The 23833-nt window shown below is 55.1% G+C and overlaps 1 protein-coding gene across 4 annotated transcripts; it reads right to left on the bottom strand.

The window, feature by feature from the left end:
• Positions 1–5459: 5459 nt before the first annotated feature.
• Positions 5460–23569, bottom strand: MED25 (mediator complex subunit 25). 4 transcript variants are annotated; one of them, XM_036832705.1, is made up of 18 exons: positions 23385–23569; positions 23244–23289; positions 22893–23017; positions 16458–16556; positions 15917–16037; positions 15499–15661; positions 15238–15368; positions 14910–14997; positions 14623–14816; positions 14058–14186; positions 13558–13643; positions 13422–13479; positions 13213–13320; positions 10789–10977; positions 10388–10459; positions 10042–10260; positions 9605–9788; positions 5461–7278 (listed from the first exon to the last, which is right to left on the bottom strand). In XM_036832705.1, exons 1-18 carry the CDS (start codon positions 23516–23518, stop codon positions 7034–7036), a joined length of 2391 nt encoding a protein of 796 aa, XP_036688600.1. In that variant the 5' UTR covers positions 23519–23569; the 3' UTR covers positions 5461–7033. The 4 variants fall into 4 exon arrangements, with proteins under 4 accessions (XP_036688601.1, XP_036688605.1, XP_036688600.1 ...); XM_036832707.1 differs by lacking the exon at positions 5461–7278 and adding an exon at positions 9010–9142; XM_036832706.1 differs by lacking the exon at positions 16458–16556 and having other exon boundaries at positions 5460–7278.
• Between the last annotated feature and the right edge of the window lie 264 nt (positions 23570–23833).

A 23833-nucleotide genomic window follows, 5' to 3' on the forward strand; every position in this document is an offset into this window, starting at 1 on the left:
CTCTACCTACTGCGCCCTTCCCTTTGGTTGTACCTATCAAAGGATGACCCACAATAGCATGTACTTTTCATTAAGCATGAAACTGGGAGTTCTCATTTAATTCCCACAAGGACCCTTCAAGGTTGGCTTATGAGAGCCTCAACTTACAGATATGAGAGAACAGGGTCTGCAAGGTGAGCTCCCTGATTTCTTCCAGCCAACTCCAGGAAGGCAGGGACCACACCTTTTCACTGCCACAGCCCTACCCCCTACCAGGCATCCAATAAATATTTCCCAAACAAATGAACTGCAGATTTTCGACCTCCAATACCAACTGGCCCCTGCTTCCCGCTTCGCATCGTATAAAGTTCCCTGATTACCTCCTAGAGTTTGGTTGATCCTCAGCCATACACACCAGGGTGGGTCAGACTGGTTGCTAGAGCTGGTGCCAGCCTGTATCACTTAACTTAAAAACATATCATTCTTGGAGGGACTTCCCTGGCGGTCCAGTGGTTAAGACTCTGCACTTCCACTGCAGGGGGCGCGGCTTCTATCCCTGGTCAGGGAACTAAGATCCTGCAAGCCACGCAGTGCGGCCAAAAAAATAAAATTACAAATAAATAAATAAAAATATATCACTCTTGGAAAAGCAATAATAATAAACATGTCTTAGACACTGCTAAGCACTTCATGTCTGAGCTCACCGAAGACTTACACACCAGGCCATGAGGGTGACAATCTTATTATCCCATTCTACAGAGAGGGAAACCAAGGACCAGTGAGGCAGGAGCCTGTGGTCACAGGCCGAGGAGAGGCAGAGAGAGATCACAAGCCCAGGTTTGTTCTTTTTTTTTTTTTTTTTAAGATTTTTTTGATGTGGACCATTTTAAAAGTCTTCATTGAATTTGTTACAATATTGCTTCTGTTTTATGTTTTGGTTCTTTGGCCGTGAGGCATGTGGGATCTTAGCTCCCCGACCAGGGATCAAACCTGCACTCCCTGCATTGGAAGGCAAAGTCTTAACCACTGGACTGCCAGGGAAGTCCCCCAGGTTCGTTCTTAATCTCAGCAGAAGCCCTTGGACCCTAGTTGGTGGAAAAAATGAGGGGCATTAGGCGTGACCACCTCAACTTTCTGTTGCTCCTGCCCAAGGTCCACCCAGGGCCATCAGCTAGGGGCTGGGACCCTCCCATCCTCGTCACTGCGACCCTCCCGTCCTCGTCACTGCGACACCTCTCACATCTGCCTCTCAGCCACCACCTACCCCCCCAACGTGCACTGTTCCAAACACTCCCAGATTGGAAAAACCCGGACCTCGCCCACCTCTAAGCCCAGAGGCCTTTCTCCTCGCCTTCAGACGCAAGGTGCCTTGAGATGGCCGTGTCCTGCCCAGCCTCTTCCGATACAGTATGATCCACACTGGTGAACTGGCAAGATACGAGTTGGTACAACCACTGATGTGCCAGATATTTTTTGGAGGGAGCAATTTGGCAGTTCTGTTGCAGTTTAAAATGGGCACCCCACTAAAAAATAAATAGAAATAAAATAAAATGGGTACCCCAAAAGATCAGAAACATTCTACATGGCCAACAATAGGGGACTGATTGAGACAGCTGTGGCATTCCATGGGGGAATACCATGCGGCCATAAAAAGAGGGGGACTTGGGGCTTCCCTGGTGGCGCAGTGGTTGAGAATCTGCCTGCTAATGCAGGGGACACGGGTTCGAGCCCTGGTCTGGGAAGATCCCACATGCCACGGAGCGGCTGGGCCCGTGAGCCACAACTACTGAGCCTGAGCGTCTGGAGCCTGTGCTCCGCAACAAGAGAGGCCGCGATAGTAAGAGGCCCGCGCACCGCGATGAAGAGCGGTCCCCGCACCGCGACGAAGAGTGGCCCCCACTTGCCGCAACTAGAGAAAGCCCTCGCACGAACCGAAGACCCAGCACAGCCAAAAATAAATAAATAAAATTAAATAGCCTACTTTAAAAAAAAAAAAAAAAAAAAAAGAGGGGGACTTCCCTGGCGGTCCAGTGGTTGACTCCTCACTTCCAATGCAGTGGGCGTGGGTTCGATCCCTGGTCGGGGAACTAAGATCCCACATGCCGTGGGGCATGGCAAAAAAAAAAAGGGACAGAGAGGGCTTTTTGCCCTGGTATAACCTGCAAGATACTCTGTCAGATGATAAAAGTAATCTACAGAATAAAGCAGACTAAGTTCTAGAGATCTTCTGTAGAACAAAGTGCCCATAATTACTGACACTCTACTGTGCACTTAAATTTAAGAGGATACATCTGTTAAGTGTCCTTACTACCCACCCCCCACAAACACACACAAAACCAAAGAGACACAAGGAAACTTTCAGAGGTGATGGATGCCTACTACCTTAATTGTAGTGATGCTTTCATGAGTGTATACATATATCCAAACTCAATCATACCTCAATAAAGCTGCTTACAAAAATATAAAGCAGGCTGCCACTGGATAGAAGAGCCAGAAAATGAATATATTTCTCTGTTTGCTTCTACCTGCTCGTTCAGATCTCTGAAAGAATACACAAGAAATTGGTTACTGGTCTCCAGAGGGGGCTGCGAGAGACCATGCATTGGGTTGATTTTGGAGCCTCTAAGAGTGTGAACCATAGAAGTTTTTTTATGCAAAAAATAAGTTCAATCTTTAAAAAGGCAAATAAATAGAAATAGAACTGGCATACTCCTCAATTTTGAAATTTTCCAGCTGAGACTGTATCACTCAGGAATCCCTGCACAAATGAGGGGTTAAAGATGTATGTATATGCTGATTCTCTGTGGCATTTTTGATAATAGTGGAAAACTACACAGCTACCCAAAGACAGCCCCCATGACCTCCACCTCCTGGTATTATAATCCTTGTATTATCCTCTCAGCCTCAGCGTGGGCTGGACCTAGCGATAGCTGTAATGAACAGAATACGGCAAAAGTGATAGGCCATCACTTCCACCACTGAGTTACAAAAAGACTGTGGGTTCCATCTTGGGTGCCCTATGAAGAGGCCCACATGGCGAGAAACCAAGGGAGACCTCCAGCCAAGAGCAAGCAAGGAACTGAGGCTCTGTGTCCAGGGACCTGCAAGGAACCAGATCCGGCCAGCAGGCATGTGAGTGATCTTGGAAGTGGGCCTTCCCCCAGTGGAGCCTTCAGATGAGACCACAGCCCCAGCCCACTTGACGGCAACCTTGAGAGACCTTGGGCCAGAGGCACGAGCTAAGCTGGGCCTGGATTCCTGACCCAGAGCAACTGCAGGACAATAAACGCTTATTGTTTTAAGCCACTGAGGGATGGGGTTTGTTACATATCGACAGACAGACAGCTTATGCAGCCGAGATGGTCTGTGGGATTGGAATTTGTCCACTTAATGGACTAGGGAAAGCAACCGTTTAATAACAGGACATAAAGCCTCATGTAACGAATGATGTGGACAAATGGTCATGACTCAAGTGAAAAAAAAGCAAGATAAAGAACATACAGAAACTGACCTCATTTACATAAAACATTTAAGAAACTATAAACGTGTCTACAACCACATGCATGTAAACCCAACACCAAACTGATGTATCTGCCTCTGGGGAGGATGCTGGTTCGCTCAGTGTTTGGGGTGAGAGGGGACAATGAGGTGTGAAAGGGTACTTCACTTTTTATTCTACACACTTCAGTGGTTTTTCACCTTTATGAAACTAGAATCCTGTATATCGCAATACATTTTTAAGGTTAACTTTTTAAAAACCCAAGATGGTGGGAAAATATATATTAGTGAGTATTGTGTACCTTGAAACAAATATACCTTGTTTAGAAGGTGTCGTTTTTCTCACACATTTTCTTTATAGAGGTAGTAGGTGGGCATGCTCTCACCCAAGACAGGTTTCCAACCATTTATGTGTCAGTGTTCCAGCTTTTTTTTTTTTTTTTTCAGTTATGTTCTGCCACTTTTGCCAGATCTGTTCCTGTGGAAGAATTCTCAATTCCCAGTTTTGCTTCCAGCTCTAAATGCATGGTCCAAAAGCAAATTGGTCAGAAATGAAATGTTTCCAACCAGTCACTCATCCAATTACAACCTTCATGGATGCCCTGGTGGTACTGACAAACTGGCATGCATTTTTAGAAGCAGTTTTGCCCTCTAAGAGTGCGTTTTGGCCAGTGATAACAACCATGGCTAATAGCAGCTCTCCTGAGGGGAGGGCTGTGCTCAGCCCGCCAGGTACTCAATCCTACGAGGAAGTCACTACTTGCCACGTGGGGAGACTGAGGCTCACAGAGGCCTGGGGACCTGCCCAAAGCCACACAGCTCATTGGTTCAGAAGCTGGAGTCTCAACACTGAGGTGCTAAGGTCTGCACCATTTCTTCTACACTTCAGCAGCTTTAACAGTACCTCGTGCTCAGGGAAAAATGTTCCAGAAAGATTTGCTCTATTGGCGTTGGCCGGTTCTCGGGGGTACTTTAAAGGCTATTGTCTACACCCCGGCTGTGAAACGTGGAGGTGAGTTCTCCGTGTCTAGACCTCCACTCTCCGGGCCCGCCCGTAACCAAGGGCTTTCTTCTGCCCTCACCCTGTGTATGATATGCACCCGTGATGACACTGTGACAGTCCCTTTGGTTCCTCTAATGGGGCGCTGAGGTCAAGAGGGCCTCATAGGCCCACAACGGCCAAACCAGTGACTGGAAACATTTCTTTGTCTGATCAATTTGTCCCAGATGGACTCGAGCCTGTGTTTCCCTGCAGGGCAACGTCCACCCTGGTGGGAACGGCACGGGCTGCTCCCCGCTAGTCTTCTTCCCTTTTAGCGGCTTTGGACACAGTCGATCACCCTCTCCTCAAAAACTCGGCTTCCAGAACACACGTGCCTGCCTGCTCCTCCTGCCCCCGGCCCCCACCCAACCCTCACGCGTGGGTCCTCCTCTGGCCTCTGTCCTTTGTCCTCGCGTCTTCTTCTTCCAGAGGTCACAAAATGGCGGCCCGGCGGCCTCGTGAGACCCACCAGCGGATTTTGTTTGGTCCTCACAGTGTTTTTTGGTTTTAATTTGAATGCAGTTAGGCGGGGCAAGCAGTCCCCAAGTTCGCCACAGTCCCCATCAATCCTTGTCGTCTTACACCCGTCCGCGTCACACATTTCCATCACCTGCCTGGTCCCTGGAGCCATGTGAGTTTTCAAAAACCCCTGCTACACACGCTGCCTGGGAAACCTCACCCGCTTTTCCCTCCTTCGACCGCCACTGGGATCTCCTGCTCCATCTCTCATCTGCGTCAAAATCGCCGAGGGAGCTTGTTCCAAATGCCGACGCCCAGCCTCCCTCCCGCCCCCGGATGGATCTGCTTCGACAGTTCTAGATGGTTCTAGATGGTTCTAGGGCAGAGATCATAAACTCATAAATGCCGGCAGGAGCCAGGTGGGCCACATAAATGAGTGAACTTGACAGGTATAAGAAAAGTCGACGGCCAGAAATATAATCAAATGGAATCTTTACTGAACTCTGGTGAATGCATGGAACATAATACAAACATGTATGATACTGGAGTTTATATTTCAAATCCAAAATTGAAAAAATACAAATTGAAAAATAGAAATATTTAATTACTAAAATTTTTTTTCTCTGTCATAATTCTTCTGCTCCCTGACTTGAAGCCGGCAGGCGGACATCATCCCTGCCACCCCCAGATGTCAACGTCAGGCCTTGGCTGTCATGGTGGGATGGGTGGTTGAGAATTCAACCTGGACTCCTGAAGCTGGGAGCGATATTGAACTTGATTCAGTTTTGTAACGGAAAACGGCTGTTCACAAGCGTGGCCGCTTCCAAACACGGAGGTTCAGGACAACCACTGGAGAGTGGTGTAGGGCTGTCATCTTCCGACGGAACCCACTTAGGAACCAGCAGCTTACTGCCCTGTAGTTCGTTCAATAACTACTATTTGCGGTCTGCATTCACATGATCGACATTAACCAACAAAGGCAAACTGGACAGTGTTAGTTTGTTTTCATGAAGTCTGGATGCAGAGAGCCCTTGGGGGAATTTGGTCTTTAACCCCGCGAGTTGGGTGAACATGGTCTGGGCCATGTTTTTCGTTTCTGGAAACCAACTGCAGCAACGAAAGGGAGTCAGAATATTCCCTGCCAACGACTTCCCCATTTTTTGCCAGGACTAGGTGAACACAATCATACATTCAAGTAGCTGTTTGTGTACGTCTTTGCGGAGAAAAGAGAGTGTTCAGAAGGGTTGGAACCTCGATCAAAAGTCTCTGACTGACCTTCTCAGGGGAACCAAGGTGTGGCTTCTGCCTCATCTGAAATGAACCAAGTGGATGGACTGCAACGGTTCAGACTGCTTCCACACATCCTGTGACGACCAGGTCACAGAGCTTCTATAAAATACATCGGGTCAAGTTCATCACCAGCCTGCCCATGGTTAAGGTACACGAGTCTGTCACGGACATCGTGTCGTGTGTTCCATTGACTTTCTTAGTAAGGTCAGTGCCTGGTGATTGATGCAACGACCTGACTTGAGTGCTTGGATCAAGGCGTCCCCTGTCGGTCCCCTGTGACACTGATCATTTGATCACCACCACGGTCTGTAGCTGTGCTCAGGCATTTTGACCAGTCTCCATGAAACTGTGCATTTCTCTCAACACACAGAAAACAGGTCACTTCCCAGTATCGGGCCTGCCTTGGCACCGTGTCACAGATTTCTTCGGTCACATCGAGATTCTCCACACCACAAATAAATAAAGCTAACTGGGTGGCAACAGTTCATGAGCAGCGATAGAAAAGGCCACGATTGATTTGACTCGTTCAAGCAACCGGACTTGTCAGTCTTCGGATTTCTCTTCACCTCCCCATGGGATGCAGACGCCTGCTAGACTTAGAGGATGGTCCAGACAGACATGAGTTTCTGTTCAGGAGGCGTCATTTCTGCTCGCTTTTAAACTCGCTGTCGGTAGGCTGGAATGCCCAGGTGACTCTTTTCACATGATTCCGGAACCGTGCGTGGCAGCCGTGCCACTGCTCCCGTCCGCTTCCCAAAACCAGCCCTACTGACACTTGAGGCCCTTTTTCAGTTCATTGAGTATCGCGTCTCGCGTCTGCTCTGTGTACTGGTCGAAGCTCTTACTGTGCTTGGATTCATAGTGACGCCTCAGGTTGTATTCTTTCAACACAGACACGATTTTTTTGCATATTAAGCAGGTAGGCATGCTCTTCACCTCCACAAAGAAATAGGCTCGCTCCCATTTCTCTCGAAACACGTGGCCCTCTCGTTCTCTCTTTCGTTTTGCCACTTTTGGTAGAGACATGGGTACAAGAAAGATTTCACTGTCTCCGAACGCTACCACAGGAACAACAACAGTGCAAGCCCCGTGCCAAAGGCAACAGCCTCCTGCCTCGTGGTGGGGGAGTCAAGAGGGAGTGGTGGGGACTGTGGCGAACCAGAGAGCACACGCCCCATGGAAAGGGGCAGCTCCAGCCCGTTGTTTGCTAGGCAGAAGGGCGGGCCCAGGGGTGCCAGATCTTCTGACTTGTCAAGAGAAGCCAAGACTGCAGATTTTGTGTGTGTGTGTGTGTGTGTGTGTGTGTGTGTGAATCATCCTGATTTTTACAACTAACTTGTTAGGAAAAAAAATGCCACATATGCTAACACAGGGAAGGCCAAACAAAACTCATCTGTAGAGTGGCCCACGGGCCACCAGATTGCAACCTCTCTCCTGGGACGCCGCCCGGGAATCTGATGTTAACCGGCGTCTCAAACAATGCGGATGCTGGTGGTCCAGCCGTGGACCACGCTCTGAGCAACACTGCTCTAGGGTCTGACAACGGACAACTAATTTTCTGCCCCCAGGCCAGAGCACCCCTGTGCTCCAGCCACGTGTCTGTATCCAGCCGTCCCCTGGACGTCTCTCTAAGGACGATCTGAGGCCCTTTGCCTCATTACATCCCAAACCTGTACATCCTCCTTACATTCCTGCCGGGTTTCCCATCACCAGGACGGCTCCACCGTCCACCCTGTCCAAAGCCCTGGAAGGTAGGTCTCTGCCTGGGACCTGGAGCCTGCCCTCTCCACATGAGACCTCATCCATTCTGGTGTCTTCAACCACCAAACATATACTGTCGCTAAGGACACACATCCTGTGCTCCCAACACGGCCTTGGTCACTCGGGTGTCCCTGGACCATCAGCACTCACTACTGGCTCCTTCTCCCAGCTCCCTGCCTCAGGGAGGCCCACTGTCTACCACACACCCAGGCCAGGCCCTGGGCACCACCCTCGACCCCACCCGTACACCCCCAGCTTTCTTCACACAGCACACTAGTCTCTAGCCTCACCCCTCCTGCCCCCCGACTCGGCCCAGCCCCTCCTCTGGCCTCTCCTCTCCCCAGGGAAATTGCCCCGGACCCCTACCTGCCTTCCGTCCTGCCCTGTCGCATCCCACAGCCCAGAGGGGGCCTTCTGAGAGCCAGCCGACCCAGGCCTGGCCCCTGCTCGTGGCCTCCTGCAGCTCTTCTGCATCCCCTGGACAAGCCTCCAGCTGCTTGGCTTGGAATCCGAGCCCCGTCCCCGCCTGGCGCTCGCCCACCTCTCTAGGCCCTCCCTCCCTTATGCTCATGCTCCAGGAGCATGGACTGACTTGCTCCTCTGACCACCCCAAGCTTCCTCCTGCCCCCACACGTTCATTTCTGTGGTCTCCGCACCTAGGCCGCCACCGCCTTCCTTCCCAGCCTCCCTGAGTCCTGCTTCTCACAGACGCTGCCAAGCCCAGCTGGCTCAGAGGCCTCCTCCGGGCCCAGCTGGTACCCTCTCTAGCTCCACGAGCGCACGTGGTCCTGGGAGCCCTGCCTGCTGCCTCCACATCTCCCTGGAGCCAGGCTGCACCCGCTGCCTGACTCGCCGCCAAGCCCTGGCCTCACCAGCCCGGGGCCTCAGGGACGTCTGCTGAAGCGAGAACAAGGACAGAGGTGCCTCCCCCCGTCTCCTCCTGCCCAGTCCTGGGGGATGTCAGTGACGGGAGCCGGGGCGTGTGTTAAAAGGAACTTTATTGGGTGTCGGGGGTTCAGATGAGGTCCATGAGGATGTCGTCCTCCATGACGCTGGGCTGCAGGCCCGGCTGGGGGACCGGGCCCCGGGGACCCCCGCTGAGCAGCATCTGACCTGGGGGGCAGTGGGGAAGGGACTGCATCTCCCAGTAGTCCCTGGGGCCCTGGAGGGCCCTGGGCCTGCTTCCTCCCTCCTCCTCTGGGAGCCCAAGGCACTGAGTGGTCTAGGAAGCCCTGGGGGGACCCACAGAGGCGCCTTCTGACGCCATGGGACCACAGATAGTCCTTTTCCCGTTAAGCCTTTGGGAGCCCATCCCCCAACATACCTCTCTGGCCCTAAGACGTTTCTCAGCAACCCCAGGAAGACACACAGGAAGGGAATGGTGGGGAGAGGTCCTGCCTCCTTGGTCCCCTGGGCTGTATTTCCCAGGAGCCCTTAGAGCCCCAAGAGCCACGGGCGACCCGCTAGTCTTCAATCCCAGAACTTTACTTCCCAGAAGTCACTGGTCTTGGGGCTCCGGTCCCGGGGCTGTTGGGATACTCAGTCCAGGACCTGGCCTCCCCCGAACCCCCTTACCTGGCAGTGGAGCCCTCGGGGGAAGCTGTGCAGTCCAAGACTGGGTCGGCGGCGGTGGGTGCAGGAGCGGGGGCCCCAGCTGGGGCTGCCCCAGGCCCTGGTGCGGTGGGGGCAGCAGTGCAGGGGCCCCTGGTGGCTGGAGGTGGTGGAGGGAGGCCTGAGGCGGGGGCACCCCAGTCTGGGGCTGGGAGAACAAGGAAAGCAGTTCAGAGGCCCCTGGTGGGGAGCCCCCACCTCCCCCAGCCCCTCGGGTAGCTTCTGGTCTTTCTCCCAAGGAATCTTAGCAGAAGCCCACGTAAGACACGTGGGGAGGAGCCAGGCGGGTTGCCAGTCACACCCTTCGATCAAACCAACCTCCCGCCTCCAAGATGAAAGGAATCAAACTGTCAAGGCCCAGGACCGCCAGCTCCCATCTGCCGCCCGCCCCCAAAGCTCACCGGTGGTGGGTTGAGGAGGAGGCTCCGCAGTTGGGGGTTGGCCCCGGGGTTCTGGGGCCGAAGGATGGGTCCGGGAGGGGGCGGGCCAGGGGCCGCTCCAGGAGGGCCTTGCGGGGCGCCCGGGGGCGCCTGGGCAGCACCCTGGGGCTGCGGCTGCCCCGTGGCCGTAGAGGCCCCCACGGTACCCTGTGGCTGGGGCTGCGGCGGGCGGAGCTGGAGCTGACGGGAAGAGACGGGGGTGAGGACAGAGCCCCCAGACACCCTGACCTCTGCGGTGGGGTCAGAATCACAGCCTCCTCCGGGGCCTCCCCCGCCCGGGCCCTGACCCCACTGGCCCTGTCCTCACCAGGTTCTGCGAGGGCCTTGCCTGGTCCTCCAGAATGGGGCCCAGCCCCGGGGGTGCCTGCTGTGCCCCCATCTGTGTGGGGAGAGAGGGAGCAGATCAGTGGCTGGGCGGGGTGTCCCCATGTCGGGGAGGGTCTGCGCCCTGAGAGGGAACCTGTCAGGAGCTGGGGACCTTTTCTGTGGCGGGTGGGCGGGTCTGGGAGGTAAACCTTACGTTCCCAGGTCCCCAAGAGGGGGCTGTGCCTTGGAGATTCAACGAGAACACTAAAAAAGGAGAGAAATGGTGCACGGCAACATGGGGATAGGACTGAATTTGGCAGGAGGAAGCGCCCAGCACTGGCGCCCCAGGAGGGCTCCGCGGGGTCTGCCGCGAGCTCAGGGCCGGGGGGCCGCGGCGCTCACCCCGCGCTGCTGCTCCAGCTTCTGCTGCTGGACTTGCTTGTGGTTGGTGATGACCTGCCGGATGCCGTTGACGAAGCCGCTCTGGTCGTAGGGGATGAGGCCCATGAAGATCTTCTTCTTGGACGAGTACAGGAGCATGAGCACGCGCACCTCGCAGGGGGCCGTGTGCGGGAAGTGCACACAGCCCGCCTGTGGGAGAGCGTCGCAACTGGTCACCCCAGTGACCAGGAGGAGGCCTCCCACCCACCCCCCGCGTTTCAGATGGTTCTAGAGGCCCCACAGGCCAGGAGTGGCAAGCTTTCTGCTCCAAAAGGTTGAGGAGACTCAAGGTTTGGTTTGAGGCTGCTCCAGAGAGCTGGGTGGCCAAAGGAACAGGGCGAGGCTGGGATTCTTGCTGACCACTGGGCAGGAGAGCAGAGAGGAAGTCCCCCCAACTTTGCCACACCGCGGGAGGCTGCCCTCCTCAAAGCCCCACTGGGAGGGCCCACGGCTGAGAGGGAGGGGCTTCAACACAGAGCTGATGCTGGAATCACGTGATCAATGTTGGTGGCGGATACATGACTGACTGGGAATCCAAGAGGCCCTTGGGGGCGCCACACCCTCTCGGCCTCAGTACCTGCAGTGAGAACCTCGGGTAGCAGCACTAACATCCCAAGGGATGTGACTCTGGGACGTGCCGATACACATCAGGCATCCTGCCCATGGCTGGACGCACAGGAAGTACCCGGGAAACATTAGCGAACGTCAGGTGAGGCCGTTAATACGCGGGGTGTTCAGGAGGTGGGCTCTTGGGGGAGGAGGGGCTGATAAGATTGAGGTCCCCGCTGTAGAACCCTGGCCAAGTCAGCCTTGCTTTCTCACGCGAGGAAGACCCTGCTAGTTGCCTACCATCTGCCCTTCTCCCCTGCGTAGAGAACCCCGATTCCGTTTGGGTAGCAACACGTCCGGGTCCCAGTGCACTCATGGGTGCCTGTTCCCCGATGCTCTCCTATGCAGCCAAGGGTGGCCCAGTGGCCTGGGTCTGGCCCAGGACGTGAAGGGAAGCCTGCCTGAGAGTGTGGGAAAGTGCTTTCCTAAAGAAAGGGAAATACACAGCTGATGCCACGCCTCCTTCTTGCCTTCCTACAGCAAGTCAAACAAGAGTCCTCGAGCTTCGAAAGCCATCTTACAACCACGAGAGAGAAGCCAAGAGAACCCCAGAGATCCTGGCCCTGACGTCATGGGGCTACATAACTAACCCCGAGAGCTGCTCACCTCTGGATGTCCTGTTACGTGTCACAAATGAATGCCTGCTTGTACAATGCTCGCTTTGGGGACATCCCTCTCAGAACCCAGCTGCCATGCTGTGAAGAAGCCCAAGCCGCACGGGGCGGCCACATGTGGGCACCCGATGGCCAGGCCCAGCTGAACCCCGCTGACAGCACCATGTGAGTGGGCCATCTTGCACCTCCAGCCCAGGTGAGCTTTCAGATGACCACAGTCTCAGCCGCCACCTGGCAGTAACCCCCACAAGAGTCCCCAAGCAAGACTAGCCCAGCTGAGCCCAGCTGACACACACAGGACTAGGAGAAAGAGTAAGCTGTTGTTTTAAGCCTCCACCCCAATCATCTATCTGTTCTAAAAACTCTGCTGGTTGGGTGTATTGCTATTTGCAGTTGGAGGTATTCCCAACTCTCAGGATCACCTTCTTTGTAGAATTTTCCTGAGGATTCCATGAGGTAATCCACCAAAAGTCCCCTCTCCTAGAAAAGTGCCAGGTCCACAGGATGTACTCATTAACTGGTTCTGCTCTATTTAGAGAGCCTCCCTCAGTGTTATGAGTTGAACTGTATCCTCCAAAAAGACACGCTGAAGTTCCAAACCCCAGCACCTGTCAATGTGACCTTATTTGGAAATAGGGTGTTTGCAGATGTAACAAGTTAGGATGAGATCATTAAAGCAGACCCCAATCCAAATGACTGGTGTCCTCATAAGATGACAGAGACACACACACAGGGAAGAAACACACAGAGGGAAGACAGCCATGTGACAATGGAAACAGAGACTGGAGTTTTGCTGTCTAAAGCCAACCCCGCCGGGGGCTACCAGCTGTAGGAGGCAAGGAAGGGTCTTCCCCTAGAGGCTTCAGAGAGCACGGCCCTGCTGACACCCTGATTTCATTCAGACTTCTCTTTTCCGGAAGTGCGAGAGAATGCATTTCTGTTGTTCTTGGCCCCAGGAAGCCAACCCAGCAAACCCCCGTCAGAGCCAAGGGTTTTAACGTGGAACGGACCTCAATCTGGTGCATGTTGTAATTATAAAAAAAAAAAGCTAAGGCTGAGGAACCCGAGGTCACAAAGGCAGCCCCACCATCAAAAATGGCTCCCTTGGGCCCAGGAGGATGGGGAGTGGCCACCTGCCTGCCCACCCGCCCACCCCACTCACAAAGCCGTTGCCCATGATGCGGTAGAGGCCTTTGAGAGAGTCCAGGTCCTTGTTGGTGAAGTGGAACTGGACCATCCTTGAGTTCCGGAACAAAGGGCCCAGGGTGGTCTGCGGGAGACACTGACGTCAGCCAGCGTGCGAAGCAGGGACGTGAGGAGGGGAGGACAGAGGCGGGAGGGGGTGGGTGGCTGTCCTCTCCCGCCACTCACCAGCAGCTGCTGGGGGATGAGCTGCATGATCAGCTTCTGGGGCCACTGCTCTGTTTTCCTGGGGCAACAACGGGAGGGGCGTCAGGAAGACGCACACCCCAGCTCACCGCCCACCCCACCCCCAGCAGGCACCTACAGGTTCTCGCCGTGATTCACGTAGACCTGACAAGGCAGTGACCGAGTCAGCTTAGTGTTGGCGTCCACGGAGGCAGGTTTGGGCTTCTGAGGAGAAGAAGGGCATGTCACGGTGAGAAAGGTCCCGAGCCTCCATCCCCTTGACCTCTCCTGCCCTACCCTGGGAGCCCCGAAGCTCAGGACCCCCACCCCAGTTTAAGTCCCACGAGCCCTGGGCCCCTCCGCCAGACCATCAATCCCACAATCCTCTAGCCTTCAAATTCCACAAACGCTGGGGCTCCTCCTCTTGCCCCCGAATCCCACAGCCCTCTGTCCCCTAGATGCCACCATCTCCTGGACCTTCCCTGGACCGAGAATCCAAGACCTCTCTTAATCCTGAATTCCGGGCTATAAATCCCACGTGTCCTTGGGACTATCCTCAGGACCACAAGTCCCACGACCCCACGGGGGCCCCGGCCTAACCCTGCACCCCACCAGGCCTGGCCCTATGGATCTCCTCACCTCCTGCCACTCCAGGACCCCACTCCAGGCCAGAAGTTTGTTGGAGACTGACTGCTGCCCGCCGAGGGCCGGGGCCCCAAGCTGGGCCGGAGAAGGGCCACTCACCCCGCCTGGGGCCACGGTGCCCGCCTGACAGAGGGGAGGAAGGAGGGCCATGGGGCAGGCTCAGACCATCTCCTGGGAGGGAGTGTCCTGAGAGAGGGACAAACCAACAAGCAGAACGGGACGGAGGTCCCTTCCTCTGCACCCCCAGGGCCAGAACACCAACCACGGGGCCGTGCCTGGGACCATAAATGCTCTGACCCTGGAGGATTCAAAGACTCTCAAGCCCCTGATGTCCTGCACCCCCAGGACCCCTCGGGCTCCTCAGAACAGTCTTCACCCACCCGGAGCCACAAACCCCATGATTCTGCTCCCGGACCCGCTACTCAGTGTCGCCTCAGCACAAGCTCCATGAGCCCCTGAGGACCCTGAACAACAAGACCCATGTGCCCTTGGGCCCTCCTCAGAAAGGCCAGCTGCTCCTCCCCTGCACTGTGTTAGCAGCCAGAAGGCAGGTACCTACCATGGATGGTGCCCCGGGCTGTGCAGGGGGTGCCAGGCCCGGGCCAGGGGCCACAGTGGAGACCAGGCTGGGCTGGGAAGCAGGAGGTGGCTTGGGGGCGCCAGGGGGCCCTGGGGGCAGCGGGGGGGCCTGGGCCTGGCTGTAGGGGGGACCCACTCCTGGAGCGGCTTGCTGAAGGGGGTTGATGGGCGAGACTGCGGGAGAGACCAAGGGAAGCGGTGGGGGCAGGTGTGTGGAGAGTGGCCCGGCTGCCCACCGGCCCCGCCACACCCCCGCCCGGGACTCACAGCGAGGGCCCAGCCCAGCCTTCTGGTTCTTGGCGGCCTCCACTGCGTTCTGGGCAGCCACCTGGGCTGCACTCAGGTTCCCGGGCACCTGGTGATAGAGGGGAGGGGCTGGTGAGGACCACCCTCCCCAGCTCCAATATCGCAGGAGCTCGTGACTCCCATCACCCCACAGGGACGTGATTCCCCAGCCCTAAAACTTCTACCCTCCAGGTGTCTCAAGGGAGATGCCCATCACCCCCAAGGCCCAACATCCAACTAGGTCTCTCCCAAGGGACCAGGGCTCCCGCAAGGCCCCAGGAGCATGTCCCTTCCCTGGTGATGTTCGCACCTGGTACTGCTGGGGCACAGGGGGCAGAGGCTGCTGGGGGGCTGCTGAGAGCGTGGCCCCCGAGGGTGGTGCTGGAGGCAGGGGCACAGGCTGCTTCGGCTGCAGGGGGCCGGGGGCCGAGCCACCTCCGACTGAGAGCCAAGGATGGACGATAGAGCCCCACGAGAAGGGGATTGAGAGACAGGAAGAAAATCCGAGTCAGAGGGAGCCTGGGAGGACGCCCCTCCCGCGCCCGTCCCCCCAGCAGCACCCGCGCCTCACCTGGCAGCACAAGCCCCCGCACCAGCACCATGTGCCGCGGGTCCTGGCTCACGTCTGCTGGCGGCTGCAGCGGCTCCAGCATGGCCGGGGGAGCCGCCTTCTCGAACAGAAGCCGCAAGGCAGGCAGCTTCCGGGGAGACACGATGGAGAAGTATATTCCTCGCTACCGGAGAGGGGACAAGCAGTCAGGACAAAGCCACCAGGCCAAGCCCTGGCTGTCACACCTGCTTGGCCCTAAAACCAAATCCCATCAGGCTCTGGGACAGGAGACCCCAAGACCTGTATTAGCTGCCCCAGAGAATTCTGGGTTATAGTTCTTCCAACAGGAGCCAGCAGCGCTGGCCACGGAGTCTGTGACGATCCTGGGACCCAGCACGGCAGGCCCCAGCCCTCCCGCCTCAGACCCAGGAGTCCTCACCTCCCCAATCTTCTGCACGAGAGTCTCCGTCGTGCACCCAGAGTATGTGGTGCTCTCGACAGCAGGCAGCAGGTACGGGGGTGAGTTACAGATGAGGAGGCAGACTCGGTGTGTCTGGCCGCTGCCGAGGACAAGGAAAGATGTGGAGCGCGTGGCAACAGGGGCCCTGAGAAAAGACCCAGAGCCAGCACCAGCAGAGGTGCAAGTCCTCCGCCCCACAGGAAGTCAGGAGTCAGGCCCCTATTTCACAGCTGAGAACACTGAGGCCCGGAAGAGGCTCCTGACTCACTCTAAGATACCCGGCAAGCAGGGAAGGCAGAAGCAGACCCAGAGCTGGCTCCCCTTTGATGAGGATGCCGAGACTGGGCACAGGCCAGGTGTCCTCATCAGAACACCGCCTGGACACCGCCTGCTTCCTGGCCCCAAGTGTCCGGCACGCAGAGCCCACCCACCTCCCCACAGAGAGGCTGGGGGTGGAGCCCCAAGACAGGCAAAGCAGGTTACGTGCCAGGTGGACCGAGACCGACGTGGGCACACTCACATCTGCTCCCGCATCTTCTTGAAGTCATCGAACAGCTGCAGGGCTGTGCTGAGGCCTTCTGCGATGAGGCTGCAGCTCTCGCCACCCCCGCCCATGAACCTGCAGGGGGCCAGGCGGTCAGCCCCCGGGGGGCCCTGTGGCTCCCCAGCCCCTGGGCCACCCTGGAAGGGCCCGAACCTGTGCCATCCCTCTTCGTAGACTGTGCACCTTGGGACGGGGACACTGCAGAGTTCCCTGCTATATCCCCAGTGCTGGCATGAGGACAGGGGACATTTGTCATCTCCTGCAAGGCAGTCCCTCTGGCAAGAGGCCCCATCAGAGGACAGAACAGAGAAAGGGCCCAGGACTCTAAGCCCAGGATCCTGTGCTGGGCCCCAGTGCCTGTGCACCTTGCCCTCTCTGGGCCATCCGCCCTGGCCTCACCCCAGCTTCCCAGCCTGGTGCACGGGCCTCCTCTGTCTTCCCACAGTGTTATGGGTTGAATTGGGTCCCCCAAAACAGGTATGCTGAAGTCCTAACCCTCCACCACACCTTAGGATGTGACCTGATTTGGAAACAGAGTCTTTACAGAGGTAAACAGGCTACAGTGAGGTCCTTAGGATGGCCTTAATCCAATATGACCGGTGTCCTTATAAGAAGGGGAACTTGGGACACAGAGACAGACACACTCAGAGGAAAGGCGACGTGGATGTGATGAGACACAGGGAGAATGCCACGTGGAGATCAGAATGACACTGCCACAGGCCAAGGAATGTCTGGGGCGACCAGAAGCTGAAAGAGGCAAGGAAAGAACCCTCCCTTTAAGTTCCAGAGGGAGCACGGCCCTGCCCCCACCCCCCCCGCAATCTCAGACTCCTGGACCCAGAACTGCGAGACAATAACTTTCTGTTGCTGTAAGCCACCTTGTTTCTAGTACTGTTACAGCAGCCCCAGGAAACTACTACACACAGATCTGGGTTTCTCCCCCAGCTGATCTACAGAGGGGTCACCAGTGTCCATCCCCGTGTGGCCTGTGGCAGGCCTCCGTTAGACTGCAGCTGTTGTCACCATGATTCTTCGGGTCACGTGGTCGCAAGGCTGACCCTTTGCCGCAGGGGACATCTGTGCAGACTGGGCCCCGCTCTGCGAGCCCTAACGGCCCTGTTGCTCTGAACCGTGGCCCCTGTGTCTGTGTCAGCACCTGTCTCCCTGACGAGGCAGGGACGGGGTCTGAGACCTCCCTTGTCGCCAGCCTCACCAACCCCACCCCGCCAAGCCTGGCACAAGGGAGGCCTTGGGAACTGTGTGTTACATAAACAAATGGCTTCAAATCCAACCCTGGCCATCAAGGCCAGAATAGAGCCAAGCCCTCAGCTGGGCATCTGGGGCCCTGCCCACCTTCCACTCCATCCTCTCTGGGTGCAAGTCCTCCAGAGCTTCTTGGCTGTCCCTGGACTCCGTGATCAGCCACGCGCCCAGGCCTCTGCCTGTGCTGTCCGCCCCAAGACCACATACCACTGCCCCTTCTGGCGCAGGTGGAAACCCTGCGTACCTAACCAGACACCCAGCCCAGTGTCATCCTCCTCCAGGAAGCCTTCCTCACCTGCCACCTGATCTCAGGGCCCACCCTCAATCACATCACGTGTCCCCCAATACTGCGAATGTCAAGCTTCCTTCCACAGCCCACCTCCCCTCCAGACGGTGCAGCCCTCAGTGAGGGAGACCCAGTGGTCTGAGCCAGCTCTACAAGTACACACAGAGTCCCGGGAAATGCCTGCTGAGTAAGTGAGCCACCGGAGCATGACCCCTCTGTGCCGTACCTGAATTCTTTCCCGGTGTAGACTTCTGCCCTCTGCTCCCACTCTCAGGGTGCTCAGGCCACACCACTGTTCCTCCCCATGACCCACTCCCCAGCCCTCCTCTTCCTCACCATCGAGACTCCGGTTTGCACAGGAATTTTAATGCCACAGAGTTGGGGGAGACCCCGATAAATGAACCAACTCTGGATCCACCCTACTGCCAGCTTCCTGTGCTGGAAGAAATCAAGCCATCTTCATGGCTGGGGCTAAGGAGACAGGGGTGAGGGGGTAGGGGAAGAGACAGGAAGCAACTGCTTCAGGCATTCGGGGTCTCCTTCTAGGGTGATGAAAATGTTCCAGAACTAAATAGAGAAGGTGGCTGCACAACATTTTCAATGTACTAAACGCCACTGAATTGTTCACTTTAAAATGACTGCGAGTTGGACTTCCCTGGTGGCGCAGTGGTTAAGAATACGCCTGCCAATGCAGGGGACATGGGTTCGAGCCCTGGTCCGGGAAGATCCCACATGCCGCGAAGCAACTAAGCCTGTGCACCACAACTACTGAGCCCGCGTGCCACAACTACTGAAGCCCACGTACCTAGAGCCCCTGCTCCGCAACAAGAGAAGCCACCGCAGTGAGAATCCTGCGCACTGCAACGGAGAGTAGCCCCCGCTCGCCGCAACTAGAGAAAGCCCGCACGCAGCAATGAAGACCCAACGCAGCGAAAAATAAATAAATATTAAAAAATAAATAAAATAAAATGACTGTGTGTTATGTGAATTTCACCTCAATTTCTAAAAAATAATTTATGAGGGAAAGTGCGATTGACCACTTTGAGATCCCAAAGCTGGCTTCTTTTCTTATTGAACAGTAAGCATAAGCCACCTTTTGCCAGCTCAGAGAGAGACACATAACAAATATTTTGTCCAAGAAATGAGAAAAACTTAAAAATGGGCAGTGGGAGAGGGAATTCCCTGGCGGTCCAGTGGCTAGGACCCCGCGCTCTCACTGCCGAGGGCTCAGGTTCCATCCCTGGTCGGGGAACTAAGATCCCACAAGCTGTGTGGCGAGGCCAAAAAAAAAAAAATGGGGAATGGGAGAAGGCATGACCAGTTGCAAAATATGTTTTAAATATCATAAAGTTTTAAATAAACCCCTCAAGTAATAAACATAAAGTAAAAATGAAATGACTCCTCATCCTCATGCCTCTGCCCCCAATTGCTCTGCCCGATGTCACAGCACTGAGTCCTCACCACCCACTTTCACGGGCTAACAGGCCCCGGGAGCCCCCCAGAGGGACTGAAGGAACACGAACAGCAGCCAGCTCCAACCAAGGACTTCCTACAGCCAGACCCCCGCCCAGCCCGTCACCCCAGGGAAACGCTGGCTCCAAGAGGGCCAGGACTTTGCCTGCCTCATACCCCCTGACTCCTCGGTGCCTGGAACAATTTGCCCCACAAACATCTGTTGAATGAATGAACGCACAGATGAATGAATGAATGCACAAACGCACTGTCACAACGCCATGGGGAAGACACTTGGGCTATTTTCCTTCTACCCTAGCCTTTCTTTTTTCTTTTGATTATTAATTTATTTATTGGCTGCAATTGGTCTTCATTGCTGCGTGGGGGCTTTCTCTAGTTGTGGCGAGCGGGGGCTACTCTTTGTTGCGGTGCGCAGGCTTCTCGTTGCAGTGGCTTCTCTTGTTGTGGAGCACAGGCTCTAGGCCCGCAGGCTTCAGTAGTTGTGGCACACGGGCTCAGTAGTTGTGGCGCACGGGCTTAGTTGCTCCGTGGCATGTGGGATCTTCCCGGACCAGGGCTTGAACCCGTGTCCCCTGCGTTGGCAGGCGGATTCTTCACCACCGAGCCACCAGGGAAGTCCCTACCCTAGCCTTTCTGATGCTGGGTCACTAGCTGTAGGCGGGAGGGGGAACCGCCCCTCTTGTCAGAAAGGAAAATGTTAACATCAGAAATGAACCTCTCCAAAGCAAGGACGTTTCAAAAATCACACTGCCTGCTTTGTTCCATAAGTGATGGATGTTCCAGGAAAAGATAAGATTTCTCCAAGCGTGAACAAAACTTGCTGACTTTCTTCGTGATCTCTGTTACAGACCGGCCCTGAATGCCACAGAAACTGAATTTAGATGGTTACATAGGACTTGATAAAACAGTGACGACTGTGAATATTAAATAATGGCTTAAAATGTTTATCAGCTGATTGGGAGGATTCCGGTGAGCATACAGCACACAAAGCTTTTTTATTTGGTTATAGGTGCAGTGTATTCTAGGTTGGTTAAAGGGGAGGGTGAATACGGGATGAAAGTATTCCGAAAGCATTTCCCTCTTATCTTCCCAGTGCCCTTGACATTTTTAAGTAAAGGGGTTTAACTGCTTTTCCTGACACCCACCAGAAGGTTTGGTTTCCTGGTGATTATCTTCCCCACAGCTTTCACTCGTTCATTTATTCAGCAAAGGTCTCCTAAGGCCTCTTGGGTCCCAGGCCCCAGCTGGAAGCAAACAGCAGGGGAAACACCCAAGTCCTGGACATTCACAGTCCAGAGGTGTAGAGCTGTGACAGGGAAACACCTGGGGGCAATGGGGGCAGAGGAGAGAGCAACTGGCTGCTTGCCAGAATCAGGGAAAGGACATTTGAGTCGGGTCTTGATGTTTATATAGGAGTTTACCAGGGGGAACCAGAGTATGAAGTGCATTCTGGGCATTCATTCATTTACTCACTTGTTCAACAAAGTTTTCCTTAGGCCTCCTTTGTGCCAGGCCCTGTGCTGGGTGCTAGAGACTTGAGGGACATTAGACTTGGACTTGGGCCTCAAGGAGCCCCCATTCAACATTATTCAAGTCTTACCACAATCTAGTCCAGAGGTTCTTAAATGGGGTGGATTCTGCCCCCAAGGAGATATCTGACAACGTCTGGGGACATTTTTGTTTGTCAGACTGGGGGAGGGAAGTAGCCACTGGCATCTGGGGGGTAGGGGCCAGAGATGCTACTGAACACCTTACAATGCACAGTACGGCCCCCCAATAACAAAGAATCATATGGCCCAAAGGGTCAACAGTGCTGACGTTGAGAAACCCTGCTCTACCCTGACCATGAATTCTAAAGACCATGAGGGGGAAACTTTGCAGTGTTCAACTTTGCAGTGAACGTGCAGCACCCAGTCCAGCGCATACAGCCTGGAACAAAGCAGGTGTTCAACAAACATTTGCTGCAGGGACGTACAAAGAAAACAGCGAACTGGTGTTATTTAATGAACTCTGACCAGACCCTGAGCTGAACACAGTATGAAAATCAGGTCCTGTCATCCTTCCAGGAGTCCTGAGGCATGGACTACCATTATCCATCTGCAATCCAAGAAACCGAAACACGAAACAACGGCAACAGCTTAGGTAGCACTTAATACGTGTCAGGCACTGTTTTAAATAGTCATCAACTCGTTTAATTCACGAAGTATCCCTACAAAGTCACGGTAACCATGTCTCCAATGATCCTCATCTCCTAGTATTCACGCCCCCCTCAAACACTGGACAGGACTGACTTGTGTACTAAACAGAATGTGATATAAGTGATGATGTGTGACTTCCAAGATTTGATCATAAAAAGCTCTGTGGTTTCCTCTTTGCTCTTTCTGTTGGATTGCTCAGGCTGAGGAAAGCCAGCTGTTGGAGGACACTCAAGCAGCCCCATGGAGACACCTTGTGGCTAACATCTGGCAAGGAATCGAGGCCTCTAGCCAATAGCCATAGGGTGAGCCAGCCTGTAAATGGATCCTCCGGTCGCAATCACACTGTTGGATGACTGCAGCCCAAAGTCATGGTGACTGCAATCCCACAAGAGACCCTGAGCTAGAACAACCCATCGAAGCCACCCCTGAATTCCTTACTTACAGAAACCACATGAGATAATAAATGTCTGTTGTCTTAGACCGGTTAAGTTTTTTTTTTTCCTTTGGCCACGCCTCCAGGCATGTGGGATCTTAGTTCCCAACCAGATATCAACCTGTGCCCCCTGCAGGGGCAGTGTGGAGTCCCAACCACTGGACCGCCAGGGAAGTCCCAAGCTGCTAAGTTTTAATCTGTTACCCAATAGTGAATAAGTAACACGATAACTATAAGTACCATTAACCTTCCCGTTTTAGAGACAAATTATATTAGACACAGGGGACAGAGAGTTCTGTTGTGGTGGAGCCGTGCTGTGGCCCCAGTCTGTCTGCACCTGCAAGAGCCTGCAATGTGAACTATCACAATTCACTCCAAAGCACAGAGGCCTAGCTTATCTTGGCCTAGCCCCACCCCTCTTGCACTCAGGCTTCAATGCCTCCATCTGAAAATGGAGAACTAGAGTAGAAATGAGAAGCAACAGGCAGAAAAGGGAGGAATCACACGTGGGTGCTGGAGTTCCACAGGCCTCCTTGACTGGGAAGTTCTTTCTACTTCCGAGCCAGACAGCAACATCAGCTAAGCACACAGAACCGACCACAGAAGTGACTTCGGGATAAAACCACAATCCCCATCACAGCCCTTTTCAGCCAACTAATGTGAGGGGATGGATCCTGCAGCTCAAATCCAAGCCACCATTCCTCCGCGGTCCGTCACAGGGTCCCCCAACCCTTCCCAAAGCCCAGAAAAGAGCTCACTTAATGCCATCGAGCCAGGTGACAAACTCATAGGCGCTGCTGGTGGGAGCGTGACATTGTACGTAGGACTCTGGGGCGCAGTCCACCGTGTTGAACACCACGAGGCTGTACTGGGTCCCCCCATACTGGAAGGGGAGGACAGAGAAATTTTTCATCTGGGACCCCCAGCTCCCTTTTCCCTCAGGGGAGTTGGGGCTCCCAGCTCCCCGTCCCTTAGACCCAGGAGTCCAGACCCCAGCCCCTCCCCCCTCAGACCCAGGAGTCCAGGTCCCCGCCCCCTCCTCTCTCAGACCCAGGAGTCCGGATTCCCAGCTTCCCTCTTCCCTCAAACTCAAGAGTCCCAAGACTCACGTCTCCCCCGAAGTCCGTCTCGGCAGGAGGACCACCATTAAAATACCTGTGAAGGTCGGAGGTGAAAGGTCGGGGTGAGACAAGAGACTGGGGAAAACTAAAGTCGGAGGGCGGGGTTGGAGTCGCGGAAACGGCACTCACTCGATGGCCGGGAGCAGGTAGTGCTTGCGGAGCCCCTCGAAGTAGGGCCCCAGGTTGGCCGTGCCCTCAATTACAAACACCACGTCAGCTACGAGGCCCCCGGCGCGGGCCGGGCCCTCCGACCCGGGGACCATGCCCCGCGCCGCAACCACCGCCGCCGCCGTAGCCACCGCGGGATGAGCGGAAGTGCGCCTGCGCTGCGCGCGCACCCGCGCCGGACGGCCTTGCGTCGCTGTTGACGCTCTAGTGGCCATGTTTGTGCGGGGCACCCAGGGCTGGTGGGTTTATCTCCATCCTCTTTCGCACCCAGTGTGTGCAAGACTCAAAAAGGACCTAGCGAACCCCTTCGGGGGCCTGATGTGGAAGACTGAATTATTGGCAGAACTGTCGAGAGAGAAATATATTGAAAGCGGTGCGCAGCCGCCATTTTTGAGCGGGGCGACCATTCC

The sequence above is a fragment of the Balaenoptera musculus genome, chromosome 19 (genome assembly GCF_009873245.2).
Source record: "Balaenoptera musculus isolate JJ_BM4_2016_0621 chromosome 19, mBalMus1.pri.v3, whole genome shotgun sequence".
NCBI lineage: Eukaryota > Metazoa > Chordata > Mammalia > Artiodactyla > Balaenopteridae > Balaenoptera > Balaenoptera musculus.